Below are 24,257 nucleotides of genomic sequence, written 5' to 3' on the forward strand. Positions count from 1 at the left end.
CAGCATAACTCAGAGGTTGCTTTGGGCCTCAGCTGTAGGCCTGGTGGAAAAGCTCTGTTTTAGAGGTGCTGCGGAACCCTTCAAGGGCCCACGGGGCTCCGATCTCCTTGGGGAGAGTGTCCCCCCCAGGCTGGTGCGGTTGCTGAGAAGGCCCTGTCTCTGGTTGTGGCCCGTCTGATTGATCTCTTTGCGGATCTTGTCTTTTCTCTGATCAAAGATACAAGTTCCATCTCTGCAGATTTCACCCTCTTCCGTCACCTCTATAGTGGCTAATGTCAAATCTTTCCATTTCTGATGGCACAGCTCAGAAACCTACGCATGCGGTTTGTCTGAGGCCCAGTGCCTTTGAGGCCTCAGGAGCATTTGCGTTTCCGTGATTCTGGGTTCATGATGTGGTCATTGCTGCCCCCCTCTTGCTGATCTGTGCCACTGACTCTGAAACTGGAGGCTGGCCAGGTGGGCACAGCACCTGTGGGCTGCTGGTTCAGGTGTCATGACTAAGGCCAGCTTGCTGGGGAAAAGGAAGTCGCCAGGGAGGGGAGGGATTGCACACGACTAAAAGGCTTCTTTCTGTCTTACTAAACTGCAGTCATGTTAAATCCATACCAAGGAGCGTTTGAATCCTAAACCATAACTTGTCCATTTGGATCAGAGGTGATTGTAGCTGCACGGGAAAGACCACGGATATGTTGCTATAAATTCAGACCTGTTTATGCTGAAACTGAGTCTGCTGAGAGACCCATGTGTTTCCAGTTCTATAACAGGGCATGATTTAGTATTCATTCATTCATTCATTCATTCATTCATTCATTCATTCATTCATTTTCATTCATTCATTTTCATTCATTCATTCATTCAACTGCTCCTCTCTGCATCCAGGCTTAGAGTGGTGTATTTCTGCAACAGTGTTAAAATCAGAATATAAAAACTATAATAATAATAAAAACTCAGTCCCAGTGCTGTCTTGGCATGTCTGGGTGGTGAGGGGTGTTTGGGGAGGGGGGTGCGGTTTGCCTGTGTGCCCTGGCCTCAGCCACATGCCTGATGGAATAGCTGCATTTTGCAGGCCTTGCCAAACTTTGATGGTTCCATCAGGGCAAATGTCTCTGCCTGCAGCATATTCGCATTTATACATCTTAGAGTTTCTCCAGGGGTATAAATTCTGCTAAGTTTTATGTAAACCGCCCTGAGCCTCAGGGGAAGGCAGCATATAAATGTAATGAATAAAATAAAATAAAACTTCCAGCCCTTGTGGATACAAGAACAGGGCCCGGAATGGGCTTCTCCTCAGACGGCCTCTTCCGATCTCTCTTTCTGCACCTTGCAATGTCGCACGGGCGAAACGGAGCCAGCCTCCCTGCTGAGCCCTCCAGGGCAGGTATTTACAGAGCAGCGTTGGAGCTACACAGGTTCACTGTTCTTGTCGGCGTAAGGCTGGATTTGGATCTTGTATTTAGCTTCCAGGAGTGACTGTGATGAAGTGGGAGAGATAAACTGATAGATTGTCTGCCAAGAAGATGTGGGAGAATCAATCAGATAAACGGGACAGAGAGAAGAGCTTGCTGCATTTTCTATGCTCCCCCCCCCCATCCCTGCAAGAACAAAGCAACGGCTTGTCTGGCCCTTAACGGCTCTGAACGTAATTGCTGCAGTAATAATAATTTGGGAGGGGGGGAGAATAAGCAAATGAAGAAAACATCACAGGGGGGCATTTTAATTGCCTTTCTTTGTTTTTGTTGTTTAAAAAGTGGCTTCAGTACAAAAGAGTTTGCAAGGGAGAGACAATGTCTATACATTTTTCTTTTTAAAAACATTTTATGCTTTAATGTGACTTCGTATTAGTCTGTAGAAGTTTCTGCTGCCTTGATTTTTGCTCCCTCTGGATTTTTCCCAGATTTATTTTTGTTCCAGTAACCTAATTCTAGACTTTCACTTCCATTCAGCACTTATTCTTAAAAAAGAAATAATTAGAGATTACTTAAGCCATTTTGGCAGGTGCCCTTGAAATCCCAACTCCTAGATGGCAAGACTTCCATGTGAACAGGGGAAACTCCTTCCAGAAAGAGAAAATGCTTCCCCACCTCTGTGAGGCTTGTTTTTTTTTAACATCTTGAGTTGTTAAGGCATGATGCTTTACAGAGCAAGTGAGAAGGTAGGTCCCTACCCCAAGAAGCTTTAACACGAGTTGGGTTGCCAGCTCTTGGTTAGAAAGGTCCCATTTTGGGGTTAGAGCCTGGGTCAGGTGGGGTTTTGGAAGGGAGGGACCTCAGCAGGTACAAGGCCATAGAGCAGGGGTGGGCAAACTGTGGCCCTCCAGATGACCATGAGGTGGTGGGTACGCTGCCTGGCCACCGGGGAAGGCCTGGAGCCCCGCAGGGGGGCCCTGCCAGGACGGCTCCTAGCACTTGCTGTATTCTCCGTACAGCGGGCTTGAATTCTAGTAGAATCATAAAGTTGGAAGGGCCAGACAGGCCATCTAGTCCAACTCCATGTTCAGTGCTGGATCAACCTAACCAGTATGCTGATGACACCCAGCTCTATCTCCTCATGGACGGCCGCCCGGACTCTCCCCCGGAACCATTTGCCAGATGCTTGGAAGCGGTGACAGAATGGTTCGAGCAGAGTCGTCTGAAACTCAACCCCTCCAAGACGGAGGTCCTGTGGCTGGGACGCAGGGGGCAGGATCAGGAAGCGTGCTTGCCCACCCTGGGAGGGGTGCATCTTACCATCGCGTCCCAGGCCAGGAATTTGGGCGTGATCATTGATGCCTCCCTAACTTTGGAGGCGCAGATCAAAAGAGTAGCAGGCCAGGCATTCTTCCAACTTCGCCAGGCCCGACTACTAGCGCCCTACCTGTCCCCCGAACACCTGGCCACGGTGATCCATGCAACGGTCACCTCCAGAATAGATTTCTGTAACTCGCTCTACGCGGGCCTTCCCTTGTCCTTGATCCGGAAACTTCAGCTAGTGCAGAACGCAGCTGCCAGGGTCCTCACTGGCACACCTTGGAGGGCCCATATCTAGCCAGTGCTGAGGCAGCTGCACTGGTTGCCAATTGCTGCCCGGATCCGGTTCAAGGTTTTGGTTTTAACCTTCAAGGCTTTACGCGAGTTGGGACCTACATACCTGAGGGACCGCTTATCGCCCTATGCCCCCCGTAGAGCTTTACGTTCTGCGGGAGAAAATCTATTGGTCGTCCCCGACCCTAGGGAAGCACGCCTGGCCTCGACCAGGGCCAGGGCCTTCTCGGTCCTGGCCCCTGCCTGGTGGAATGAGCTCCCGGGAGAGCTGCGGGCCCTGCGGGACCTTCCATCGTTCCGCAGGGCCTGCAAGACGGAGCTCTTCCGCCAGGTTTACGGTTGAGACCAGGCTTAACATCTACGCCCCCCCCGGGACCTGAGGATTGGGATTAGACACGAGTACCATCAGTATCCCCTCTCCACTTGCTAGGGGGGGAATGGGTAGTTGATTAGCTGCTCTTGCCAGGTAGTCATTAACTATTGACATGTTAATTGGTTTTAATGTATTTTATGGGGTTTTATACTGTTGTAACCCGCCACGAGCCGCAAGGGAGTGGCGGGAAATAAATTCAATAATAATAATAATAATAATAATAATAATAATAATAATAATAATAAGCAGTCTTTCTCGACTTTTTTTTTAACATGGAGACAACCCTGGAACACTCTTCAGACTTTGAGAAACCCCAGAAGGGTTGCGATCGTGCTGAATATGGTTGGGAAGCATAGCAATGTGCATGCTCACCCCCAGCCCTCCCCCTCCAGACCCCTCCAGGCCCATCATTGGCCACTCTGGGAGGGGGCAGGTCATCATGACCATATTTGGTGATATCACCCAATAAATGTTTAAGAAATTTTAAAAATATATTAATAATTAACTCCTACCCATCTGGGAGACCTTTCAAGGGCTGTCAAGAAACCCCAGGGGATCATGAAAACCTGGTTGAGGAAGCCTCGCCTAAAGCATCCATAAGTCTCTGTCCAGCCACTGCTCAAAGACCCCCAGTGAGGGGGAGCTCCCCACCTCCTTAGGCAGCCTATTCCACTGCTGAACTACTTGGACTGTGAACATTTTTTTCCTGATATCTAATCAGTACCATTCTACACGTAGTTCAAACCCATTACTGTGGGTCTCATCCTGTGCCACCAACAGGAACTGCTCCCTGCCCTTCTCCAAGTGACAACCTTTCCAGTACTTGTAAAGAGTCCCCTCTCAGCTTCCTCTTCTTCAGGCTGACCATTCCCAAGTCCCTCAACCTTTCCTCATAGGGCTTGGTCCCCGGGCTCTGAATTATCCTCATCATTCGTACCTCCACACCCTCTCCATTTGGTCTGGGTGCTTTTTGGAGTGAGGCCCCCAGAACTGCACACAGGACTCCAGGTGGGGTCTGACCCATGAGGCGTACAGCAGGAATAATGCCCCCCTGGAGGCACTAGGGGCCCCTGACTCCACAGGCTGGCAAGGCAGGGTCTCGGGAAAGCCTGAGCTGGAAACATTGCCTTTCTCCTCTTATTTTTGGTCTTCGGAACCTCTGGCCTGATGAAGAGCCCTGATGAGCCCAAAGGCGCGATTGTGCCATTTTGTCCACCCCCAATAGAACATATTATGTGGAGTTTGCGTCTTGTTCAATATGGCTGTTTAAAAATACTTCAGTGGCAGCCAGTGGCAGGTGCAGGGCTGGTCAGCATAAATAAAATCTTATTTATTTACTTTGCACACCCCAGCTTTCTCCCTATCAAAGACCCAATATAGCAGGCGTAGTCAATCTGCGGCCCTCCAGATGTCCATGGACTACAATTCCCATGAGCCCCTGCCAGCATTCGCTGGCAGGGGCTCATGGGAATTGTAGTCCATGGACATCTGGAGGGCCGCAGATTGACTACCCCTGCAATATAGCCTAGTGAGGTAGATTAGGCAGAGCGTGGACCGGCCTGAGGTCGGTCAGCACAGTGGATGCAGGATGAGTGCAGGGAGAAGGGGGTGCAGGAGCAATCAGTGCCTTTGTTCTTCGGAGTTCAGTGCCCTGCTGGTGAGGTCGAGGGCTGAGCTCCCTTTTGAAAGGGAAACTGGCCTGTGCTGGTGCTGGATATTTATGACCCTTAACTGAGCTGATAATCCCGGGGCCGCCCCAGGACATTAAGGAGCCTGCTTCTAGCTAGCGAAGAGACCCACAGCTTCCATCGGATGCCCAGACGAAACAGCAGGTTGCATTGAACCACTGGCCGGAGCCTGCTAACCTCGGGGGCAATCCCACTTTGCTTGGGTTTGAGATGGTTAAACACACCTGTCCAGCTCACTCAGAGGCGAATCCCTTCTCCGCCTTTCTCCTGTGTTTTCTCCCTGACCTTTTAAAGATCCTGGGCTGATACAGATAGGGTGGATTAAGCTAATCATAAAGTGATGAAGGGAATGCTGCGATGCTCATTGATTCGTCTGAAATTAACTGTCGTGCGATAAGTCTTCTTAATGGCGTTCCATGTTGGACTGCCAAGCGCTTCCCTGCTTCTTCTCTGTCGTCTTCCCCACCCTTTAGGAACTCCACAAAGCATTCCCGTGCAGGAGGCCCCTCTGTGGATGTACCTTGACTTTTCAAGGATGAGGGTAGCTCACATTTATTTTACTTATTTCTATACCCCTTGCGGCTCCTAGTGGTTTACATGGAGTGCAGGGATAAATACAGTATACTTCAGTAATTAGGAGCCTCTTCTGGCGCAGGGTGGTAAGGCAGCCGACATGCTGTCTGAAGCTCTGCCCTTGAGGCTGGGAGTTCGATCCCAGCAGTCGGCTCAAGGTTGACTCAGCCTTCCATCCTTCCGAGGTCGGTAAAATGAGTACCCAGCTTGCTGGGGGGTAAATGGTAACGACTGGGGAAGGCACTAGCAAACCAAGTATTGAGTCTGCCATGAAAAACCTGGAGGGCGTCATCCCAAGGGTCAGACATGACTCGGTGCTTGCACAGGGGGTACCTTTACCTTTAGCTTTTTAGTTCAGTAAACACAATAGTAACAGTAACTAGTCAAGTAGCCTTTATTGGCATTAAAAAAAGAACCAGTAACATATCAACAAAAGTGCTATAGAATTCGAAGATAAAACCATATGATAGAATAATTGAAGCATTATGAAGGAACTTTGCCACAATTTCTGTTATTTCTTGATCTGCATTATCAAGGAAAAAAACCTTGATAATCGGGAAATTCTGTTCAATGTATTAAAATAGGGTTTAAACATTTGGAATGGAGCATCTGGCAAAAAGAGCCCTGAAGAACAATGTGAGAAAGAGTTTCAGTAGGTTTCACTAGTATAACTAGTGATAACAATTCCAATAACTTTCCCTTAAAACAGTTCCAACACAGATGATGACCTGTAGGTTGATTGGTTTGGGATTCAATTCATGGGGAGGGGGTTTCTGAGGGGCCCAGCAGATGTTGGTTCGGTCGACCTCCGCCAAATGTCTGGCAGAAGGGCTGTGGGAGTTCAGGCAGGGCCTTGATCTTTTCTGGGAGCTCCTTCCACCAGATGGGGGCCAGGACTGAGAAGGCTCTGGGCCTGGTTGAGGTCAGACGCACTTCCTTGGGGCCAGGGATGACCAGCCAGTTGGAAGCAGTGGAGCATAGAGCCCTTTGGAAGGTATAGACTGTGAGGCAGTCCCTTGGTTCTTGGCTTCAGTTCTTTGGAGTTGCTTTAAGATTTGGTTCACTTATTCATTTATGATTCTTTTCTTGGGCTTGTGTATGTGTGTGTGTGTGGGGGGGTTCTAATTGGTTTAAAATATCTTTTATTTTATTTGAATTTTCTCTCTTTCCTTTATTGGTATTGGTATTGTTATTTATTTCCCGCCTCCCCCCGGATGCTCGAGGCGGGTCACAATCACATAAAATCCTCAAAAGCCCCTAAAAACAATGAAACTAATACAGATAAATGTGTGTACATTGGTTCTGCTCATGATTTCCTGCCCTATAGAAGTCTATGTAAACATGTATCTATAGGGCATATCTATTGCTTTTAAATGTATATTTGCTAAAAAGGATTTATGTAAGTTGCTTGAAGTTAATAAGAAGTTGAATTTCCTGTGTTTTCAACACCCATAGAACTTTCCATGCTTTTCTCAAAATCTTGTGTTTTTAAACATTTCTTCCTCTCATCTTATTTCTAGCTCCTCCGTGAACTTATTGAGCGTAAAACCAGCTCCTTGGACCCAAATGATCAAGTAGCAATGGGCAGGTGAGCAGTACACTGGGGTTTCGTTTAGTGTAATTTGTGGGTGGCCAATTTATGTATGCTCAGTTGGCGATTCTACTCTCTGTGTGGTGCTCTTGGGAGTTTGTACTTCACAAGAAGTCAATGTGTCTGTGTCTAATTCTGAATAAAGGTCGCAGAGTGTGAATAAGAATATCCACACAATAGGTCCGTGTGCGAGTAGGTTTATAAACCTGGGGAACCCTCACAAACTCCCAGAAAAATCCTAAAATGGAGTTGGGAGGACTTCTGAAATTTTCCCCTTACCTCACCTTGCAGGGAGGGAAAACAGATTTTTTGATGTTGTATTGCAAAATCTCGCTCTCTGTTCTGAGGATTGCGTAGCTGCCCCACAAAGTGAGCAAGAGCAGCTTGAGAACTGCACTCAGCTCAGTCCACCCGAGGTTCTGACAATCTGAGAACTGTTGGAGGTCGTTCGCACTTTGATTTGTGCAAGGACAAGAGATTAAAAAAAATCTCCACAATTTAAAATCAGGGTTGCAATTACTTTTTGAAAAGGCATTACAAAACCCAAAATGTTATTTGGTGTCTTCAGAGGTCCAGTATTGCAGAGGTCGTGTGTCGCTCATGGTGTGGAGGGGTTGGAAACGGCCTGCTTATAGGGTTTGCCGCTGCCTGCCTCTGCACAGCCACCCTGGACTTCCTCAGTGGACTCCCATCCAAATGCTAACCAGAACTGACCCTGCTTAGTTTCCAAAATCTGACCAGATCAGGGCAAAGATTCCAAAGATTCAAGGTGGCTGTCAGAAAGAGAAAGTGTGTGTGTGTCTGTGTGTATAGCAGCCTTCTTTAACTTTTTTACCATTGAGAAACCCCTGAAACATTCTTCAGGCTTCAGGAAACCCCAGAAGTGGCGCAATTGTGCAGAATATAGTTGGGTAGCGTAGCTGTGTCCATGCCCACTTTAATTAACTTCCACCCTTTCAGGAAACCCTCCCGGGGCCATCAAGAAACTCCAGGGTTTCATGAATACTCTTACTAATTTGTTGTGTGTGTGTGCTGGATTTCACAAATCACATTGAAGGACATTGTGATGGACTGCAGTTTAAAAGTTCAGAAGTGCTGTGTAAATATGCAAAGGACGGTGAAGGACTAATGCCTTACAGAGCCAAAGAGCTTGAGTGACAGGCTGCTCAAAGAAGTTTGATTGATTAGCATCAGCTGTGCAGAAAGACTTTAGAGCTGAATGCTGAACAAAACTCTGTTTGAGACTAACCCTGACTGAGAAGAGTCAAGTGCTGATGGGGTTTGTGTTTTACCTTGGCTGAGAGCAGTTTCACATGGACAAAGAACTGGGAAGGTTGGCAGGAGGAGTGGGTAGACCTGTGATGAAAGGGATAGATCTTCTAGTGAGAGAAGGAATTCCCTAACTGTTAAAAATAGGAAATAGCTCTAAGGAGTGGAGTGATCCCTGGTCTGGTATGTTTGGAGACTGTATGCTGAAACTTGAAAAGTTAGTAAAACTCAAGAAAGTGTACTGGTGTATTTAGTGAAGGAATTTGTGAACTGGATAGTGTATCCTTGCCTTCTGGAAGCCAAAAGAGACAGTTAAGTACAAGAAAATGTACTGGAGTGTTTGGGAAACACTGAAATGAAAGACTCTTAAAGATTCTAAGACTGTGTGAAAAACTTAAGAAATTTTTAGTTACTTGAAACATGAAATGTAGTCTGTGCCTTTACTGTTTTCTTCAGAGTCCACTGTTTTCACCTGACCTTTCCCCCTCTATGTCAAACAAAATATTTTGTTGTTTTTGAACTTTAGAATCATAGAATCATAGAATAGTAGAGTTGGAAGGGACCTCCTTGGTCATCTAGTCTAGCGATCCCCAACCTGTGGGCTGCGGACCACATGTGGCCCTTCGACTAATTGGAGGTGGGCCTTGAAGGACGCCTTCTCCCCCCGGCCCTTTATTTCATCCCCCCCAGCCCTTTACAACACACTTTGGATGTCATTGTCTCCCATCACTCCCAGATGGGACTATCTCGTTGCAGAGAAACAAGCTCCGGGTTTCCACTGATTTGTCATTGTCATGAGTTAAAATTTCCATGAAAATAAAATGTTCCTTATGTTCATTGTTGTGGCGTGTCTGTATCTTATTTTGAAGGGATGTTTAAACATTACCATAGCGATCAGAGAGCGTTAGGGCAGTGGTTGAGAGTAGAGGAGTAAACTACCCCCCCACCGGGCCTCAGTAAAAGGCATTGAGTGGTCCCCAGTGAGTGGTCCCAGGCGTTGAGTGGTCCCCGGTGATAAAAAGGTTGGGGACCACCCCTGCACTATGCAGGACACGCACAACCCTATCACTCATCCACTGTAACCTGCCACCCCCTAGAATCAGCCTCTCCATCAGATGGCTCTCCAGCCTCTGTTTAAAAATCTCCAAAGATGGAGAACCCACCACCTCCCGAGGAAGCCTGTTCCACTGAGAAACCGCTCTAACTGTCAGGAACTTCTTCCTCATGTCCAGAGAATTTCTTTTAAATTAATTTCATCCCATTAGTTCTCGTCCATCCCTCCAGGGCAAGAGAGAACAACTCTGCTCCTGGGTCAGCCCTGTCTAGCGCATGGAAGGGCAACCTCCAAGGGACATCTGGGTCACAGTGCAAAGTCATGGCAAAGCACCTCCAATGTCTCTTGTCTGGCTGCCAGACACTTAGGATCTCCTGGCTAATTACACACGTGCCATACAATGAATAATAATAAATTACATATATAATAACCACATTGAGGAACCCTTTTTTCCCCTTATGAGTGGAGGTCTGGTCAGCCACCCTGCCTCCATCCTGATTTCAAACTTGGTAGGATCGATGAAAGTACTTCAGGTGGGAAACCCAGCTCCCCATCCCCACCTCTGGTTATAAACCTTGGCAACCCTGGTCGTGTGAGTTCAGCCCAGGGAACTTATAAACGTGCCTGGATTTGTGAGATGGGAAAATCCACTTGGCAAATGACCACTGAAATGGATTGAAATGACATTATTTAGCATGTGGGACAGCACCCTGCATGTATTTTAATTCTATTTTTAATGATGTGTGGCCTAAGGTGGATTTTAATGGTTTTTATCAGGGATGTTTAAAATTGTTAGTTGTGTGCAGTGCAGGAAATAATAAGACTTTAGCTTTGAATCCTAATATTCATACTCATCTTGACAAGTTTCAGGATGTTCTGTGAGCCTCTCTTCCTTATCGGCCCTGGTCTTGACTGGCTGAGGAGGGAAGGATGTAGTTTTGGACTGGCTTTTATATTGCACCAGATTTGTATGCGCCAAAGATGCACTGAGAAAGTCCCTGCTGCTAGTTATAAACATTTTTATTTTTAAGCCTGAATGTGGCATCTCCTATACCTGATTTACACAACGCAGAACCCTGCATCGGGGGGAAAATCTCAAAATCCAATTACCACAATCTTAATATAATCTTAATTACCGTAATCTATTTTATTGTTAAGTCAGATAAATGTACAATGTAACCACCGCTTAAGTGTGGTTTTGGGGGGGGCTGCGTCCTGCTTAAATTATAGCACGAGGAGGCTTCCATAATGCTGCAGACTTGCCACCAAATAAACCTGGCAGGCCGTACTTAAAAACCCTCCCAGGCCATATTTTAACAAGGACAAGAAACCATTTTGCCAGCACCCCAAGCCTTTTCAGAACACACCGAATGGCTTCACAGCAGCCTGTTCACTCCCCCCCCCTTTAATTTGGTTTCGGTCCCCCCCCCCGCCCTGTTTTTATGTGCTTCCCAATTATATAGCCGGTGGCTGTTTAAATGTATACCGTTTGTTAAACAGGATTTGGGAAATGTTTTTTTCTTTTAATTTTATTTTTCCCCCCTCCAAGCACAGCATTGGAGAAAGAAATAAGCCTTTGGCCCCATGGTGCTGCCCTGCACTTCTGGCAAGCACGAAATAGACTCTTGTGGAGCTTAACGTCTGCCATCTTTTTCTGTCCCGTGTGACTGGGAAGCAGGATGAGACCAATTGCGATGGGGAGATAGAAGCTCCTAGCCTAGACTTCCTTTTTTTTAACCGTATCCTTTCTCCAAAGATCACAGGGCCGTATGCATAGCTCTCCCATCCTGCATTTTATCTTCACCACAACCCTCCGAGGTAGGTTTAGCTAGGAGGAAGTTGCCCAGTGAACTTAATGGCTGAGGGGGGGATTCGAACCCAGGTTTGCCTGGCCCCAACAGGTACATCACAGCCTGTCTCTTCTTGATCACCTGAGAGTAACAGTCACCTTCTGGTGACCAGGTAGGGAGACTGTGTAGGAGCTGGTGCTTTGCTTTTAAGGCAGAAGGCAGCTCATCTGGATATGTGGATCTTAGAATCACAGAGTTGGAAGGGGTCATACAGGCCATCTAGTCCAACCCCCTGCTCAACGCAGGATCAGCCCTAAGCATCCTAAAGCATCCAAGAAAAGTGTGTATCCAATCTTTGCTTGAAGACTTCCAGCGAGGGGGAGCTCACCACCTCCTTAGGCAGCCTATTCCACTGCTGAACTACCCTGACTGTGAAAAACTTTTTCCTGATATCTAGCCTATATCGTTGTACTTGAAGCTTATACCCATTACTGCGTGTCCTCTCCTCTGCAGCCAACAGAAACAGCATCCTGCCCTCCTCCAAGTGACAACCTTTCAAATACTTAAAGAGGGCTATCATGTCCCCTCTCAACCTCCTTTTCTCCAGGCTGAACATTCCCATGTCCCTCAACCTATCTTCATAGGGCTTGGTCCCTTGGCCCCAGATCATCTTCGTCGCTCTCCTCTGTACCCTTTCAATTTTATCTACTTCCTTCTTGAAGTGAGGCCTCCAGAACTGCACACAGTACTCCAAGTGTGGTCTGACCAGTGCCGTATACAATGGGACTATGACATCTTGTGATTTTGATGTGATGCCCCTGTTGATACAGCCCAAAATGGCATTCGCCTTTTTTACCGCTGCATCACACTGCCTGCTCATGTTTAGCTTACAATCCACAAGTACCCCAAGGTCTCATTCACACACAGTGTTACCAAGAAGCATATTCCCCCATCCAGTAGGCATGCTTTTCATTTTTCTGACCCAGATGCAGAACTTTACACTTATCTTTATTAAATTGCATCTTGTTCTCATTTGCCCATTTTTCCACTGTGTTCAGATCTTGTTGAACTCTGTCTCTATCTTCCAGAGTTGAACTCTGTCTCTATCTTCTGGAGTATTTGCCAGTCCTCCCAATTTGGTGTCATCTGCAAACTTGACGAGTAGTCCCTCCACCCCCTCATCTAGATCATTAATAAATATGTTAAAAAGTACCGGGCCGAGCCCCGAGCCCTGAGGTACCCTGCTACTCACCTCTCTCCAGTCTGATGAAACACCAATGACAACAACTCTTTTGAGTGCGGTTCTCTAACCAATTCCCTATCCACCTAACTATCTGAAAATCCAGATTGCAGTCCTTCAATTTATCCATCAGAACATCATGGGGAACCTTAACAAAAGCTTTACTAAAATCCAAGTAAATGACATCAACCAAATTTCCACGATCCAGCAAACTTGTTACTTGGTCAAAAAAGGAAACCAGATTGGTCTGACAGGACCTGTTGGAGACAAATCCATGCTGATTTCCTTGGATCACCAAATTGTCCTCCAGATGTTTGCAGATCGCTCCCTTTATCTTTCCAGAGGTGGGCTGGTATCCTTCATGGGCCTGTTTGTGAGGGTCCCCCATCAGTACAGTTCCTCGTGGGGGCTGACGTGTGTGTGTTGGGGGGGGATAATTGACCAGAACTTAATTTCTGACTCTTGGCTGGCACAACCTTCCTGGGAATTGCTCCTATATAAGCAGGGCCAACAACAACAGGAATGCATTTTTTGTGGCCCACCCTTCCCAGCTGGCTCAGGGCAGGTAACAACAACAAAAAATACAGAGGCAGCCAATCAGTCCTTCTTCCAGAGAACTTTTTGGTGTGCTGAATTTTTGCATCTTGGGTTAGGCTTTGATTTCTTGGAGTTTTGTTGGAAGTAATTTTGATAGTTGCCTTTTTAAAAAATTGGGATGAAAACTCCATAATAATCCTTGCTGCATCTTTCTGGTTTCCCAGGCAGTGGCTGGCTATCCAGAAGTTGCGGAGCAAAATCCGGAAAAAGGTGGACCGAAAGGCCAGCAAGGGAAGGAAGATCCGGTGAGCATTGCAGACGTTGTCCTGTTGTCAAATTTTGACATTTCATTGTTTTCATTTTCACAGGGCCCCCTTTCCCCCCCTCTGTGTCTGATGCATTCTACCGTTGCTCCAAGCTTTGTGGTGAACAGAGGCATGCATTTTTCTTGAATTGAATCTGAAAGCATTTCCAAGAAACAAAACAAGAAATCTGTCCCTAGCCTCTTGGTTGGAAAGAGGCTAGCTGTCCCAGGAACAGAAACAAAGATGCTACAGGCAGCCACCTCAGAGAGGCATTGAATTAACTTGGTTGCATCTGAGGCAGTGAAATAATCCAAGCCCAGCTCAGGCTGACTGAGAGGAGGAAAGGCCGAAGAAGCTACTCACTTGGACCGTTTATGCACTGGGAACTTCAGTACCTCACCTCCTGTGCAGGAGCACAGATCGGGGGCGGATGAGGTGCACCGGGCCAAATGCTCCCCCATGTGGATGCAGGAAGAGGGGGGGCAACCTGCCACGACTAAAACTCCAGCCTGCAGCCCGGCATGAAACCTCCCGTGCGTAAACGGTCTTGGAGATGCAGCAGGCAGCCTCCTTGAGGGACAATAGTTCTTCTATGTCTCTGCATTTGGAGTGATCCAACAATCACAACTAGGAACATGCATTTTTTCTCTCAGTATTTTTCAGTTTGGGTTTATTGGAACCTCCCAAAGTTCAGATTCTGGTAAAGTATTCAGATCTGAATTTTTTCAGAAATTCCTAAATTTTGGAGTTCAATAACACCAAGCTTAAAAATACTGAGAAAGAAAAAATCAGTGGCAAAGCCATATAAAACAGCTGAGAGGCAGCTTGGCGTGGTCTCTTTTGGGCATCCGGACTGCCCTAAAGAGCTTGCAAAGGAGTTGATTCTGAGGGGAGAACACTTCCCACAACCCTGTTTGGGGCTCTGCTGGGCATCCTGGTTTAAAACACCCCTGCAGAAGCAAGCTCACAAACAGCTGAGCAGTGGGAGCAATCTGCTCCAGCCTCTCTACTGTTGTTCAGATTTGCCAGTAATTCCCAAATATATCCAAGATTTGCCAGGGATTTTTTTCTGGTTCTTGCAAAAAATCCTGGTTACATTTGGGATACAGAAACATACCTGAAAAAAAAGATAAGGTGTTTTGGGGTATGTTTTCAGTTTGCGTAGACCTGAATGCCCACCCCTAGCCACAACCAATGCACAAATATGACAGTTACCCGTTCACAGTGAAAGACAACAAGCCCAGATAAGCAGATCTTGTGAGGGTGCCACAGGCAGCTTCCTGTGTGTGTGTGTGTGTGTGGGGGGGGATGCTTAGTTTTTCATAGATGGCATAGTATTTTAGAAATATGTTCCAAAAGTCAGAGTTTTAGTGTGCCCCCCCCCCCATGAAGTTGGAGAGGAACAGGGGGTCTGGGTTTAAGAAGGAGAGAGAATAGTGACATTTAACTACCTTCTACCTTAGTTTTGGGTTTGAATGATCTGAAGAGATTTGTTGCTAGTGTTGTAAAGCTGGGAAGCCGGGCGTATTGGGGGTGGTCTGGGAGGGAGGGAGGGAGGGAGGGAGGGGGGAGGCGGTGGTGAGCCGCATCTCACCATCCTGTTTCTAACCACAATGATAAATCTTGAGTGGAGATGGCTCTCGATGGAAAGGCGACAGAGTCCGACTGGGTCAGGCCCGGCATAGCAATTTTTAAGATAGATGTCATAAGATAATTTATGAAAAGAGGGAAGCGCTGCTTTGTGGGCCCTAAAAGCCTGCAATTATTGACTATCAATATTCCTCCTGTCAGCATCACGCATCGTCGGGATGTGTGCATGGCTCAGTCAAAGCCTCGGGACAAGCCTTGTGCCACCTTGAGTTGGGATAATAACCCCCCCCCCCCAGCAAGGGGGGTTTGGGATAAGTTTTCATCCAGGTCACCTGGAGATTTCTTTTTGTCAGTTACTCAAAATAGGGAGTAGTAGGAAAAAGGCCCCCTGTGGAAGTTGTGAGATAATGTGTTGACTTATTTATTTTGAGAGGTCTGTTCACCTATGTCTTTGGATACAGAGCATCTAAAAATATGGACCATGGGCACCGTTCCAGAAGCATCCTGTGAAGCCTCTCTGGTGCTCAGGTGTCACGGATGGCGGAGGGGAGAGGGTAATCACAGTAACGTAAAGCATAACCCCTCCCTGAAAGACAAAAAAGTGATACTTAAGTTGGCAAATAAATGATCTAAACCAGGGGTAGTCAAACTGCGGCCCTCCAGATGTCCGTGGACTACAATTCCCATGAGCCCCTGCCAGAGATCAGGCTGCCCTGATCTAAAAGGATGGCAGCTCTTAATTTAACTGCTTCATTTACACCCAACCTTTCTCCCCAGTGGCGACCCAACGCAGCATGCGTCATTCTTCTCTCCTTCAGATTACCCTCTCAGCAACCCTGTGTGGTAGGACCGACTGAGAGTGGCTAATTTCATAGGTATTGGCTCATGCACTTTCAATCTGCTTTAGCAATCCTTTGCAGTTGGATTTTCCTGTGCATCGAAAGCATATTGTCTAACATGTGTGAAATCAGCCAGTGGCCCAAGGTCACTCTGGTGATCTGTCAAAGCTGACTGGGGATTCAAGGCGGGGTCTGCCAAATTCTCCTCCCACAATTGAAGCACCAGATCAGACTACGCTGGCTTTTGTAGGCTGGGAGCAAGAGCTTCTAGAGCAGGGGTAGTCAAACTGCGGCCCTCCAGATGTCCATGGACTACAATTCCCATGAGCCCCTGCCAGCTGTTCTAGAGTTTCCATGCTAGCTATTGCCCTTTTCCCGACCTACACTAGAGGAAGGCAACTAACTGCAACCAGCCGTAGCAGCCTATTTTCTTATTTCAGATTTCCAAACGCCCTGCTACATTTGCAGCCTTCCTTTCTGTATCTCTGGCATTCAGCATTAAAGTAGCTATCATTGCCAGGTGGCCCAAAAGGTCAGTGTGGTGATGGGGTTAGACTACTGGTCTGGTGCTGCTGTGGCATCTCGTGTTGCGTCCCCCACTCACTTGCTGGCCACCCTCACAGGCCCTCACAAACCAGCCTACACCACAGGGTTGTTCTAAGGATAAAACAGAGGAAGGACGTGATCCTGAATTGCTTGGAGGAAATGTGCAGATGTGTGTGTGGTGGGGCTGGGTGGGTGGGTGGGGGGAACGGAGAATGGAATTGATGGTATCAGTACCAAAGTCTGGCTGCAGGGTGCACTCAGAATTCAGAAACAGCCGGGTGTAAGACTGGTCGTGAAAGGAGAGGATTCGGAAGGCACAGGAAGCTATGGATGAGAGGAAGGACTTTTTGCCATGGAGAAATTTGGCTGTCCAGAGCGCACCACGGCTGCCCACAAATATTTCAGCGAATACTGGTCCTATTCGTAGAATCCTGGGAATTCTCTTCATCTTGCCTGTAAATGTGGTGTACGGCCCTCTGTTCTCACATTACGTCCTGAGGATAGGCCACAAAGTGCAGGACTGGCGGTTGAGCAACTGGGAACGCTTTCTGAGAACGGGTGAGAATTTCCCTTCGCCTCTCTCACAAGAGCTCCTTCATCCATTGTCTGCCTCTCTCTCTCTCTCTCTCTCCCCCCCCCCCCATCTCTGCCCCGTGTCAGGTATCACGTCCACAGCAAGCTGGTGAGCTTCATGGCGCCCATTGACCACTGCACAATGAATGACGATGCCAGGTTGGTAAACGGTTAATTACGGTTCTCGGAGGGCTTCCTGACAGCGGCTATTGACCTGTTCCTCAGCCTGTCACTGGCTCAGGTGCTTTGTATCTGCTTGCCATTTGTCACTGGCGCCGCACGCTCCGGCCACGTCAATCCAGAGGAGACAGCGGTGCATTTCTGTCTGGAATTCTATGCTGTGTTGTGTGAGTGTGTCCCACACACAACACACTCTGTTTGCTGGCCGTCCAGGCCAACTGGTCATCCACCTTCTGCAGTGGGATCCACCTTCTGCAGTCCTAGATTCGTTGGGCAGCCGATCTGATCCAGCAGGGATATTTGTGTGCTCTAAGACAGGGGTGGGCAAACTGTGGCCCTCCAGATGTCCATGGACTACAATTCCCATGAGCCCCTGCCAGCATTCTGAGCTTCTGAGCTCTTAGGACAGGAGTATTCAAACTGCGGCCCTCCAGATGTCCATGGGCTACAATTCCCATGAGCCCCTAGCCAGCATTCGCTGGCAGGGGCTCATGGGAATTGTAGTCCATAGACATCTGGAGGGCTACAGTTTGCCCATTGCTGCTCTAGGATAATGTTGCGCAGGTGAGTTGTTCAAAAATGTAGTCTTTTCAGTGCAGCCATAAGTCTTGAATCAGAGTTGCCACCCCTGGACTGGGGAATGCCTGGTTATTTTTCGGGGTGGGGCCTGGGGAAGGGGCCCTGGGGCCCATCTCCCCAAACTGCCATCTCCTCCAAGGGAATGGATCTCTATTGCGTGGAGATGAGATGAAATTCTAGAAGGCCTCCAGCCACCACTTGGAGGGTGGCCACTCAAGCCTGAATTCATTTGGGCCCACCTTGTTCTTCTTTCAGCCCCTGCCCCAAGGGGGGTGTCAGCCGGGGATCTGGGAAATTTGGGTTCGAAACCCCACTTCTGCTGTGGGAGCTTGCTGGGTGACCTTGGGCCAGTTACACTCTGTGCCTAACCTACCTCACAGGATTGTTGTTAGGAGGATGATTTAGGCTAGTTTGAGCCCTTATTGAAGCGAAAAGTAGAGTCGTAGTGAAATAAATAAAAAGAATTACACCCCTTGCTTAGGGTGTCACCAGGACACTGTTCCCTCTCTGGGATTTCTTCCTTCAAGATTGGATTGGACGCTCAACTGTGGCATCTGGTGCAGATTTATACTCCGTCCAGATGTGGTTGTAAAATGAAAGGACTTCCTTTCAGGTCCCCCCATCATGATACGGAGCACGTAACAGGAACCATACAATGTCCAATTTGAAACTGTAGCTTAAAAAATGTGTTTTGTTGTGTTTTGTTCTTGACACAAAATAATACTAACTCAGAAGCTGTGTGTGCATGAAAGAGGGAAGGTAATGCTAGAGATGCTTCCTTCAGCGGTGTTGTTTGCGAGTGGAAATTACTAGATTGAAAATGCAAATGCACATTTCGCAGCAGTATGATCAGGCCCTGTGCTTTTTGCTCAGTCATTTTGGAGGCTTGACCCCAAATAAATAAATTCCCATACGGCAGGAGAGCTTGTGTGTCATAGTGTGGGGGGAAATCAGAAAAAAACATCAGTGCACTTAAAACCTATAAAATAAATTAATTGTCCAGGAAGAGGGTGGGGGGGGGAGACAGCAAAGTGGGGGGAATTAGATTCGTGCCAGAGAAGTGGCCATGGTGACCGAAGGGAGCCTCCACCGGCAGAGGCAAGGAGCCTCTGAAGGCCAGAGCCTGGAGGAAGCTGCAGCCAGTGCTGGTTGCACCAAGATGGGATCCTGATCCTATAACCATTGCATTGGTGCCAATTGACTCCTAAACCCACTTCAAGGTGTTGTTTTTAGAGTCCTAAACAACTTGGGGCTAGGTAGATGGAGAAGAAGCGACTGATCTTTTTCTGTTCAGGTCTGTTGGACCCAAAAATGTTTTGGTATTTCTGAGAAATCCCAGATCCCAATACTGGAAGGGTATTCAGATCTGGGATTCTTTGAAATCCCAATTTTTTTTAGTCCAAGAGACCCAAGGAAGAAAATACCAATTTTTAAAAAATCCAGCCTGCACTTGGGGCTGGCTTGACTTCTCCTGTGGTGTGAGTTAAACCGCGCTGTAGGGGAAGCTGGCCCCAGGACCCGTGTGCTACGACAAGGTCTCTCCATTCCTGCTGTCCCGGACAATTCTGGGTGCCAGCCTCAGCCAAGGTGGTTTGGAGTTCTCAGGTCCTGCCGCCCCAGCTGACCATTGGTAGTACTGAATATATCCGAATAAAAGCTGGGGGAAATTGGCTTTACCGTATATACTCACATATAAGCCAGGTTTTTCAGCACAGTTTTTAGCACTTTCAAGACCTCCTCGGCTTATACGCGGATAATTGATTAACAGCCTGCCCCCAGCCAGCTAATTGCAGCATTGCATCTGCAACCTGAGCTCTTTGCAAGTGAGCTACTGGCCTCCAGTTAACCTTGATCTAGTGGCTTCCAGTTAACCTTTGCCTTCTGCAAACATCTTAAAAACTAAGCTCTTTGCAAGTGAGCTAATTGCTCCCAGCTAACCATTGCCTTCTGCAAATATCTTGGAAGCTGAGCATACTCTAACAGCTTGTAGGTCATCAATGGTTTGACTGAGGGGTTCTGATATTTTTCTCCTTCTTTTCCTAATCACTTCTTCCAAACTATTCTTTTGGTTTCTGTGGGTGGGGTGGGCTTTGGGGGTGCTTTGGGATTTACTGTTTTTTCAGTGTTTCTTCTTTTATCTGAGTGGCAGCATTGTTTGCCTTTTCTTCTTGGGGTTGTGTTTCTTTTAAAAGTTGATTTTTACAGTTCTTTCTTTCAGTTTTCAGTTTTACAGTTCTTTCTTTCAGTGTTTTGTTCTGGGGGGCACTGTAGCCCCCAGTTTGGTAGCTGTTGTTCTTGTTGTAGTAGGTTGCCAACTTTGGGTACTGTTTTTCTGTTCTGGTTTGCTGGCCTGGGGGGCACTGTTTGGTTCTCCTGCCAGAGCTGTTCTCACAGAGCAGTTCTGTCAGTGCTCTCTCAAGGTGTCTAGCATCAGGAGAGGAATGGAAGGTGATTGTAAGACTCCTTTGGTTAGTGAAGAGAGGGGTACAAAAACCAGCAGCTATTCATCCTCTTGGCTTTTCTGTATTTGTTGGGAGGGAGGCTGGATGGGAGAGCCTGTGAGGATGGAGCCCGGATTAAGCACTTAGGCCACCCTGTCAGTTTACCAGTAGCCTGCTGCATTCCCCACCCTCGGCTCATATGTGAGTCAATAAGTTTGCCCAGATTTTGTGGTTAAATTAAGGGTCTCGGCTTATATGCGGGTCGGCTTATGTGCGAGTATACACGGTATTCAGTGCTTAAAGGTGCGCTGATTTTATTGTGCTACTTCAGACCAACAGGGCTACCCATTTGCAGCCTCATTGTTAGTCCTGCATGCTGATCCCCTACGTTTGTTGCATCAGCACCAAAAGTGATGACTCTAACCTTGTCGTGGCATCTTATCGCAACCTCTTTCTGCTGTTGGTGCCAAATTGGACACTTTTCAAGGACTTCCATAAGAGAGTTTCTGTGCAGAGTTCCCGAGACGATGGAGACAGTGTTGGGCTGCCGGCCTCCGGCAGGTGAACCAGGGCAGGGCGAAATTGCACAGCACTGATTTAATCGCTTGGAACAAGAGCACTGTTCTTAAATGGGTGCTCCCTCTTAACTGCATCGTTAAGGGTTCTCGTTATTCTTTTTATTAGAGGCTCCTTCTGTCGCTTATCAGATTGCGGGACCAACATAACTCATGGTGCTGATTCTGATCTACCGTTAAAGAGGATTACAGTTTTGCATTAACTCGGATTGACACGGTTTATAATTCGCCTGTTGAAACAGATACCGCTGGATGCGCACACTTGCCTGTGTGGGCCCAATGATGGTGAAAGATGGTCATGCTTCAGTGTTTTCAAAAGCACTAAACCCTCAGATGGGAGGAGAGGGGCTGTGACTGTTTTCTCTTCACCTTGAAGAAATAAGTTAGAACTTGAACAGAAGTTGGGCTTGCAAACACAGTTTTGAAGGGCAACTTCCAATTTATTCATTCATTCATTCATTCATTCATTCATTCATTCATTCATTCACTCATTCATTCACTCATTCACTCATTCATATTGGTTACCATTTCCCTTTCTCTGAAGAAATTCACGGTATCTCATAGCATGCCCACCCCCCTTCCAGTTTTATCCACCGAGGGAATAAATTAGGCTGAGAGAATAGTGATTGTTACAGTAGATCAGACTGAAGATGCATCTAGTCCAGCATCCTGTATCCTGCAGCAGCTGAGCAGATGCATTTGTCCCTCAGGTCAAAGCATCCTCAGACAACTAGTATTCAGAGGTCTACTGCCTCTGAACATGGCAGATTGGGGGATTTGAACCCATAACTCCTGGTTCTGCTTAGACACGCCTATCTGCTACACCAGGGGGAGTTATCTGTCTCCTGCTCAAGCAGCGGCTGGACTTATTTATCATTAATGTTTTAGGCTGATCCTGCATTGAGCAGGCGGTGGGACTAGATGGCCTGGATGGCCCTTTCCCATTCTAGGATTCTAGGAGTCTAGTTCAGACGTGGAATGGGCTGCCTAAGGAGGTGGGGAGCTCCCCCTCACTGGCCCTCTTCAAGCAGCGGCTGGACAGATCCTTCTCCTGGGTGCTTGAGGCTGATCCTGCACTGAGCAGGGGGTGGGACTAGATGGCCTCCATGGACCCTTCCCACTCTAGGATTCTAGGAGTCTAGTTCAGACGTGGAATGGGCTGCCTAAGGAGGTGGGGAGCTCCCCCTCACTGGCTGTCTTCAAGCAGCGGCTGGACAGATCCTGATTCTGGATGCTGGAGGCTGATCCTGCACTGAGCAGGGGTTGGACTAGATGGCCTGGATGGCCCCTTCCCAATCTAGGATTCTAGGAGTCTAGTTCAGTAGGGGAAGGGGCTGCCTAAGGAGGTGGTGAGCTCCCTCTCGCTGGCCGTCTTCAAGCAGCGGCTGGACAGATCCTTATCCTGGGTGCCTTAGCCTTATCCTGCCTTGAGCAGAGGGATGTCTCTTGCCAGGAAACATTCTTGAGTCTGTGGGTACCTTTAAAATTCTGAGACAGGGTATTGGGGGCAGCCACAAAATGGCTGCACCCAGAAGCAGAATCCACCATAAAATTGCTCTCCCAGGAGGTGGAGCCTACCCTAAACCTCTGGGTTTTAGGTGATGCATAACTCCAGTAGTAACTCTTAAATATTTCAGGCAGAAGCTCTGCCTTTCAAAATGAACATATTATTTCAGAAGGGCCCTGTGCTGTGGTGGTTGGTGTTGCTGAAGGAACTCTTTAAATCTGCACAACCCGTCGGGTCTCGAGAAGCCAGTCCGAAGCTCTGCTGGGCAAAAGCTCTACTTGGTGTCAGGGGGCTTCGTAGTGCCTGTGGGGGGGGGCCTCAGTGACACCCCCAGGCTTATACTGCCTGCTTGCATAGTTTTGTATTGGGCGCCCTGCCTCAGTCTCAGTGAGTGCTGTGTGTGTTACGGGTCCTTGTGCTGGTTCTCAGGGTGACCCTGGGAATTATGGTCCCTTTTAACATCCTATTGCTGAAGGCCTCGCTCAGGTCTTGCAAATGGAGGACCCTCGTGGCCAAGGGAAGGCATCTCACCTTGGACCTCCCTTTTGTCCTGCTGCCTCCAACTTTTCCTAGCATTTTTCTGTTTTCTCATTATGTGACCAAAGGATGATAGCCTCGGTTTTGCAGATGATACTAAACTGGGAGGGGTAACAGGAGAAGACAGAGTCGGGATACAGGATGATCTTGACTGGCTGGGAAACTGGGCTGAAATCAATAACATTAATTTCTGTAGTGATTAATGTAAAGTTCTGCATTTAGGTAGAAAAAAATCAAATGCATCATTATAGGATGGAGGAGACTTGCCTTGGCAGTAGCATGTGTGAGAAGGATCTTAGTAGGGGTCTTCGTAGACCATACAGTCAACATGAGTCAGCAGCGTGACTCGGTGGCTAAAAGGCAAATGGGATTTTGGGCTGTATCAAAAGAAGTATAATGTCCGGGATGGCAAGGTGATGGGACCACTCTGCTCTGGTTAGACCTCACTTAGAGTGTTCAGTTTTGGGCGCCACAAATGAGGGAGGATGTAGACAAGCTGGAGCACATCCAGAGGAGGGCAAAGAGAATGGTGAGGATTTGGAGACCAAGGTGTATGAGGAAAGGTTGAGAGAGATTGGTTTGCTTGGCCTGGAGAGAAGATGGCTAAGAGGTGATAGGATCACCATCTTCCAGTACTTGAAGGGCTGTCAAATGGAGGACCAAGCAGAGTCGTTTTCTGTTGCCACAGAGGCTAGGACCAGAGCCAGTGAGTTGAAATTAATTCCAAAGGATTTTTGGCTAAACATCAGGAGGACGTTCCTGACATTTAGAGGGGTTCCTCAGTGGAACAGTTTTCCTTGGGAGGTGGTGGATTCTCCTTTGGAAGTTTCTAAGCAGTGGCTAGATAAAACACAAAATAATTTTTAATTTGCCGTCACAGCTCTGTTGTTTGGTAAATCTTGTTATACGTGGATTGGTGATTGGTATCTCCCTTTCATGTTTTGCATGTTACATTGTGGTTCTAACTTTAGACAGGCACGAAATCACCATCTTGGGTGAGTTTTCTCCCACGGAGCATTTGGAGGGGCTGCCCCGTCCATTCTAGGCCCTTCTCCGTCTGGCAGATAAATTCCAGGAGATTGGACTAGTAAACATTGGTAGGCAATTTTATTAATGCTTTATGAGAAAGGCAGGCAGATGAAGCAAATTAACTAAACCAAGTCTCAAGAAGATTGTCCAGAACCACTTTACTTACTCAAACCAAGTTAATCTGGGGTTATAATATTGCAGTCTCTTTTCTGCAGACCCATGGGATGCAAATGAAGTTGCAGGGGGACCGGGAGGGTTGGCAAAATTGGCAAAATTCTGCAAAGGGCTCTGGCATTCTGAATTGTGTATCTGTGTTGTATTTTCTTCCACTAACGAGATTTTAACCCAGATCAGACCCCTGAAATGTCCTGCTGAAAAAAATAAAAACCGCAATAAAAACCTTGGTTGGGAAGGAGGAGCC

General features: G+C 47.5%; 1 protein-coding gene across 1 annotated transcript in view; it reads left to right on the forward strand.

Annotated features, from left to right (window-relative positions):
* AATF (apoptosis antagonizing transcription factor) overlaps positions 1 to 24,257 on the forward strand; it is a 94,892-nt gene that overhangs the window by 48,769 nt on the left and 21,866 nt on the right. Inside the window, exons 9-11 of the mRNA XM_077311761.1 lie at positions 7,175 to 7,242; positions 13,360 to 13,440; positions 17,076 to 17,147. Of these exons, the coding sequence (XP_077167876.1) occupies positions 7,175 to 7,242; positions 13,360 to 13,440; positions 17,076 to 17,147 (221 nt within the window). The remainder of the gene's footprint in view (positions 1 to 7,174; positions 7,243 to 13,359; positions 13,441 to 17,075; positions 17,148 to 24,257) is intronic.

Source organism: Paroedura picta, chromosome 15 (assembly GCF_049243985.1).
Source record: "Paroedura picta isolate Pp20150507F chromosome 15, Ppicta_v3.0, whole genome shotgun sequence".
In the NCBI taxonomy this organism is placed as follows: Eukaryota; Metazoa; Chordata; class Lepidosauria; order Squamata; family Gekkonidae; genus Paroedura; species Paroedura picta.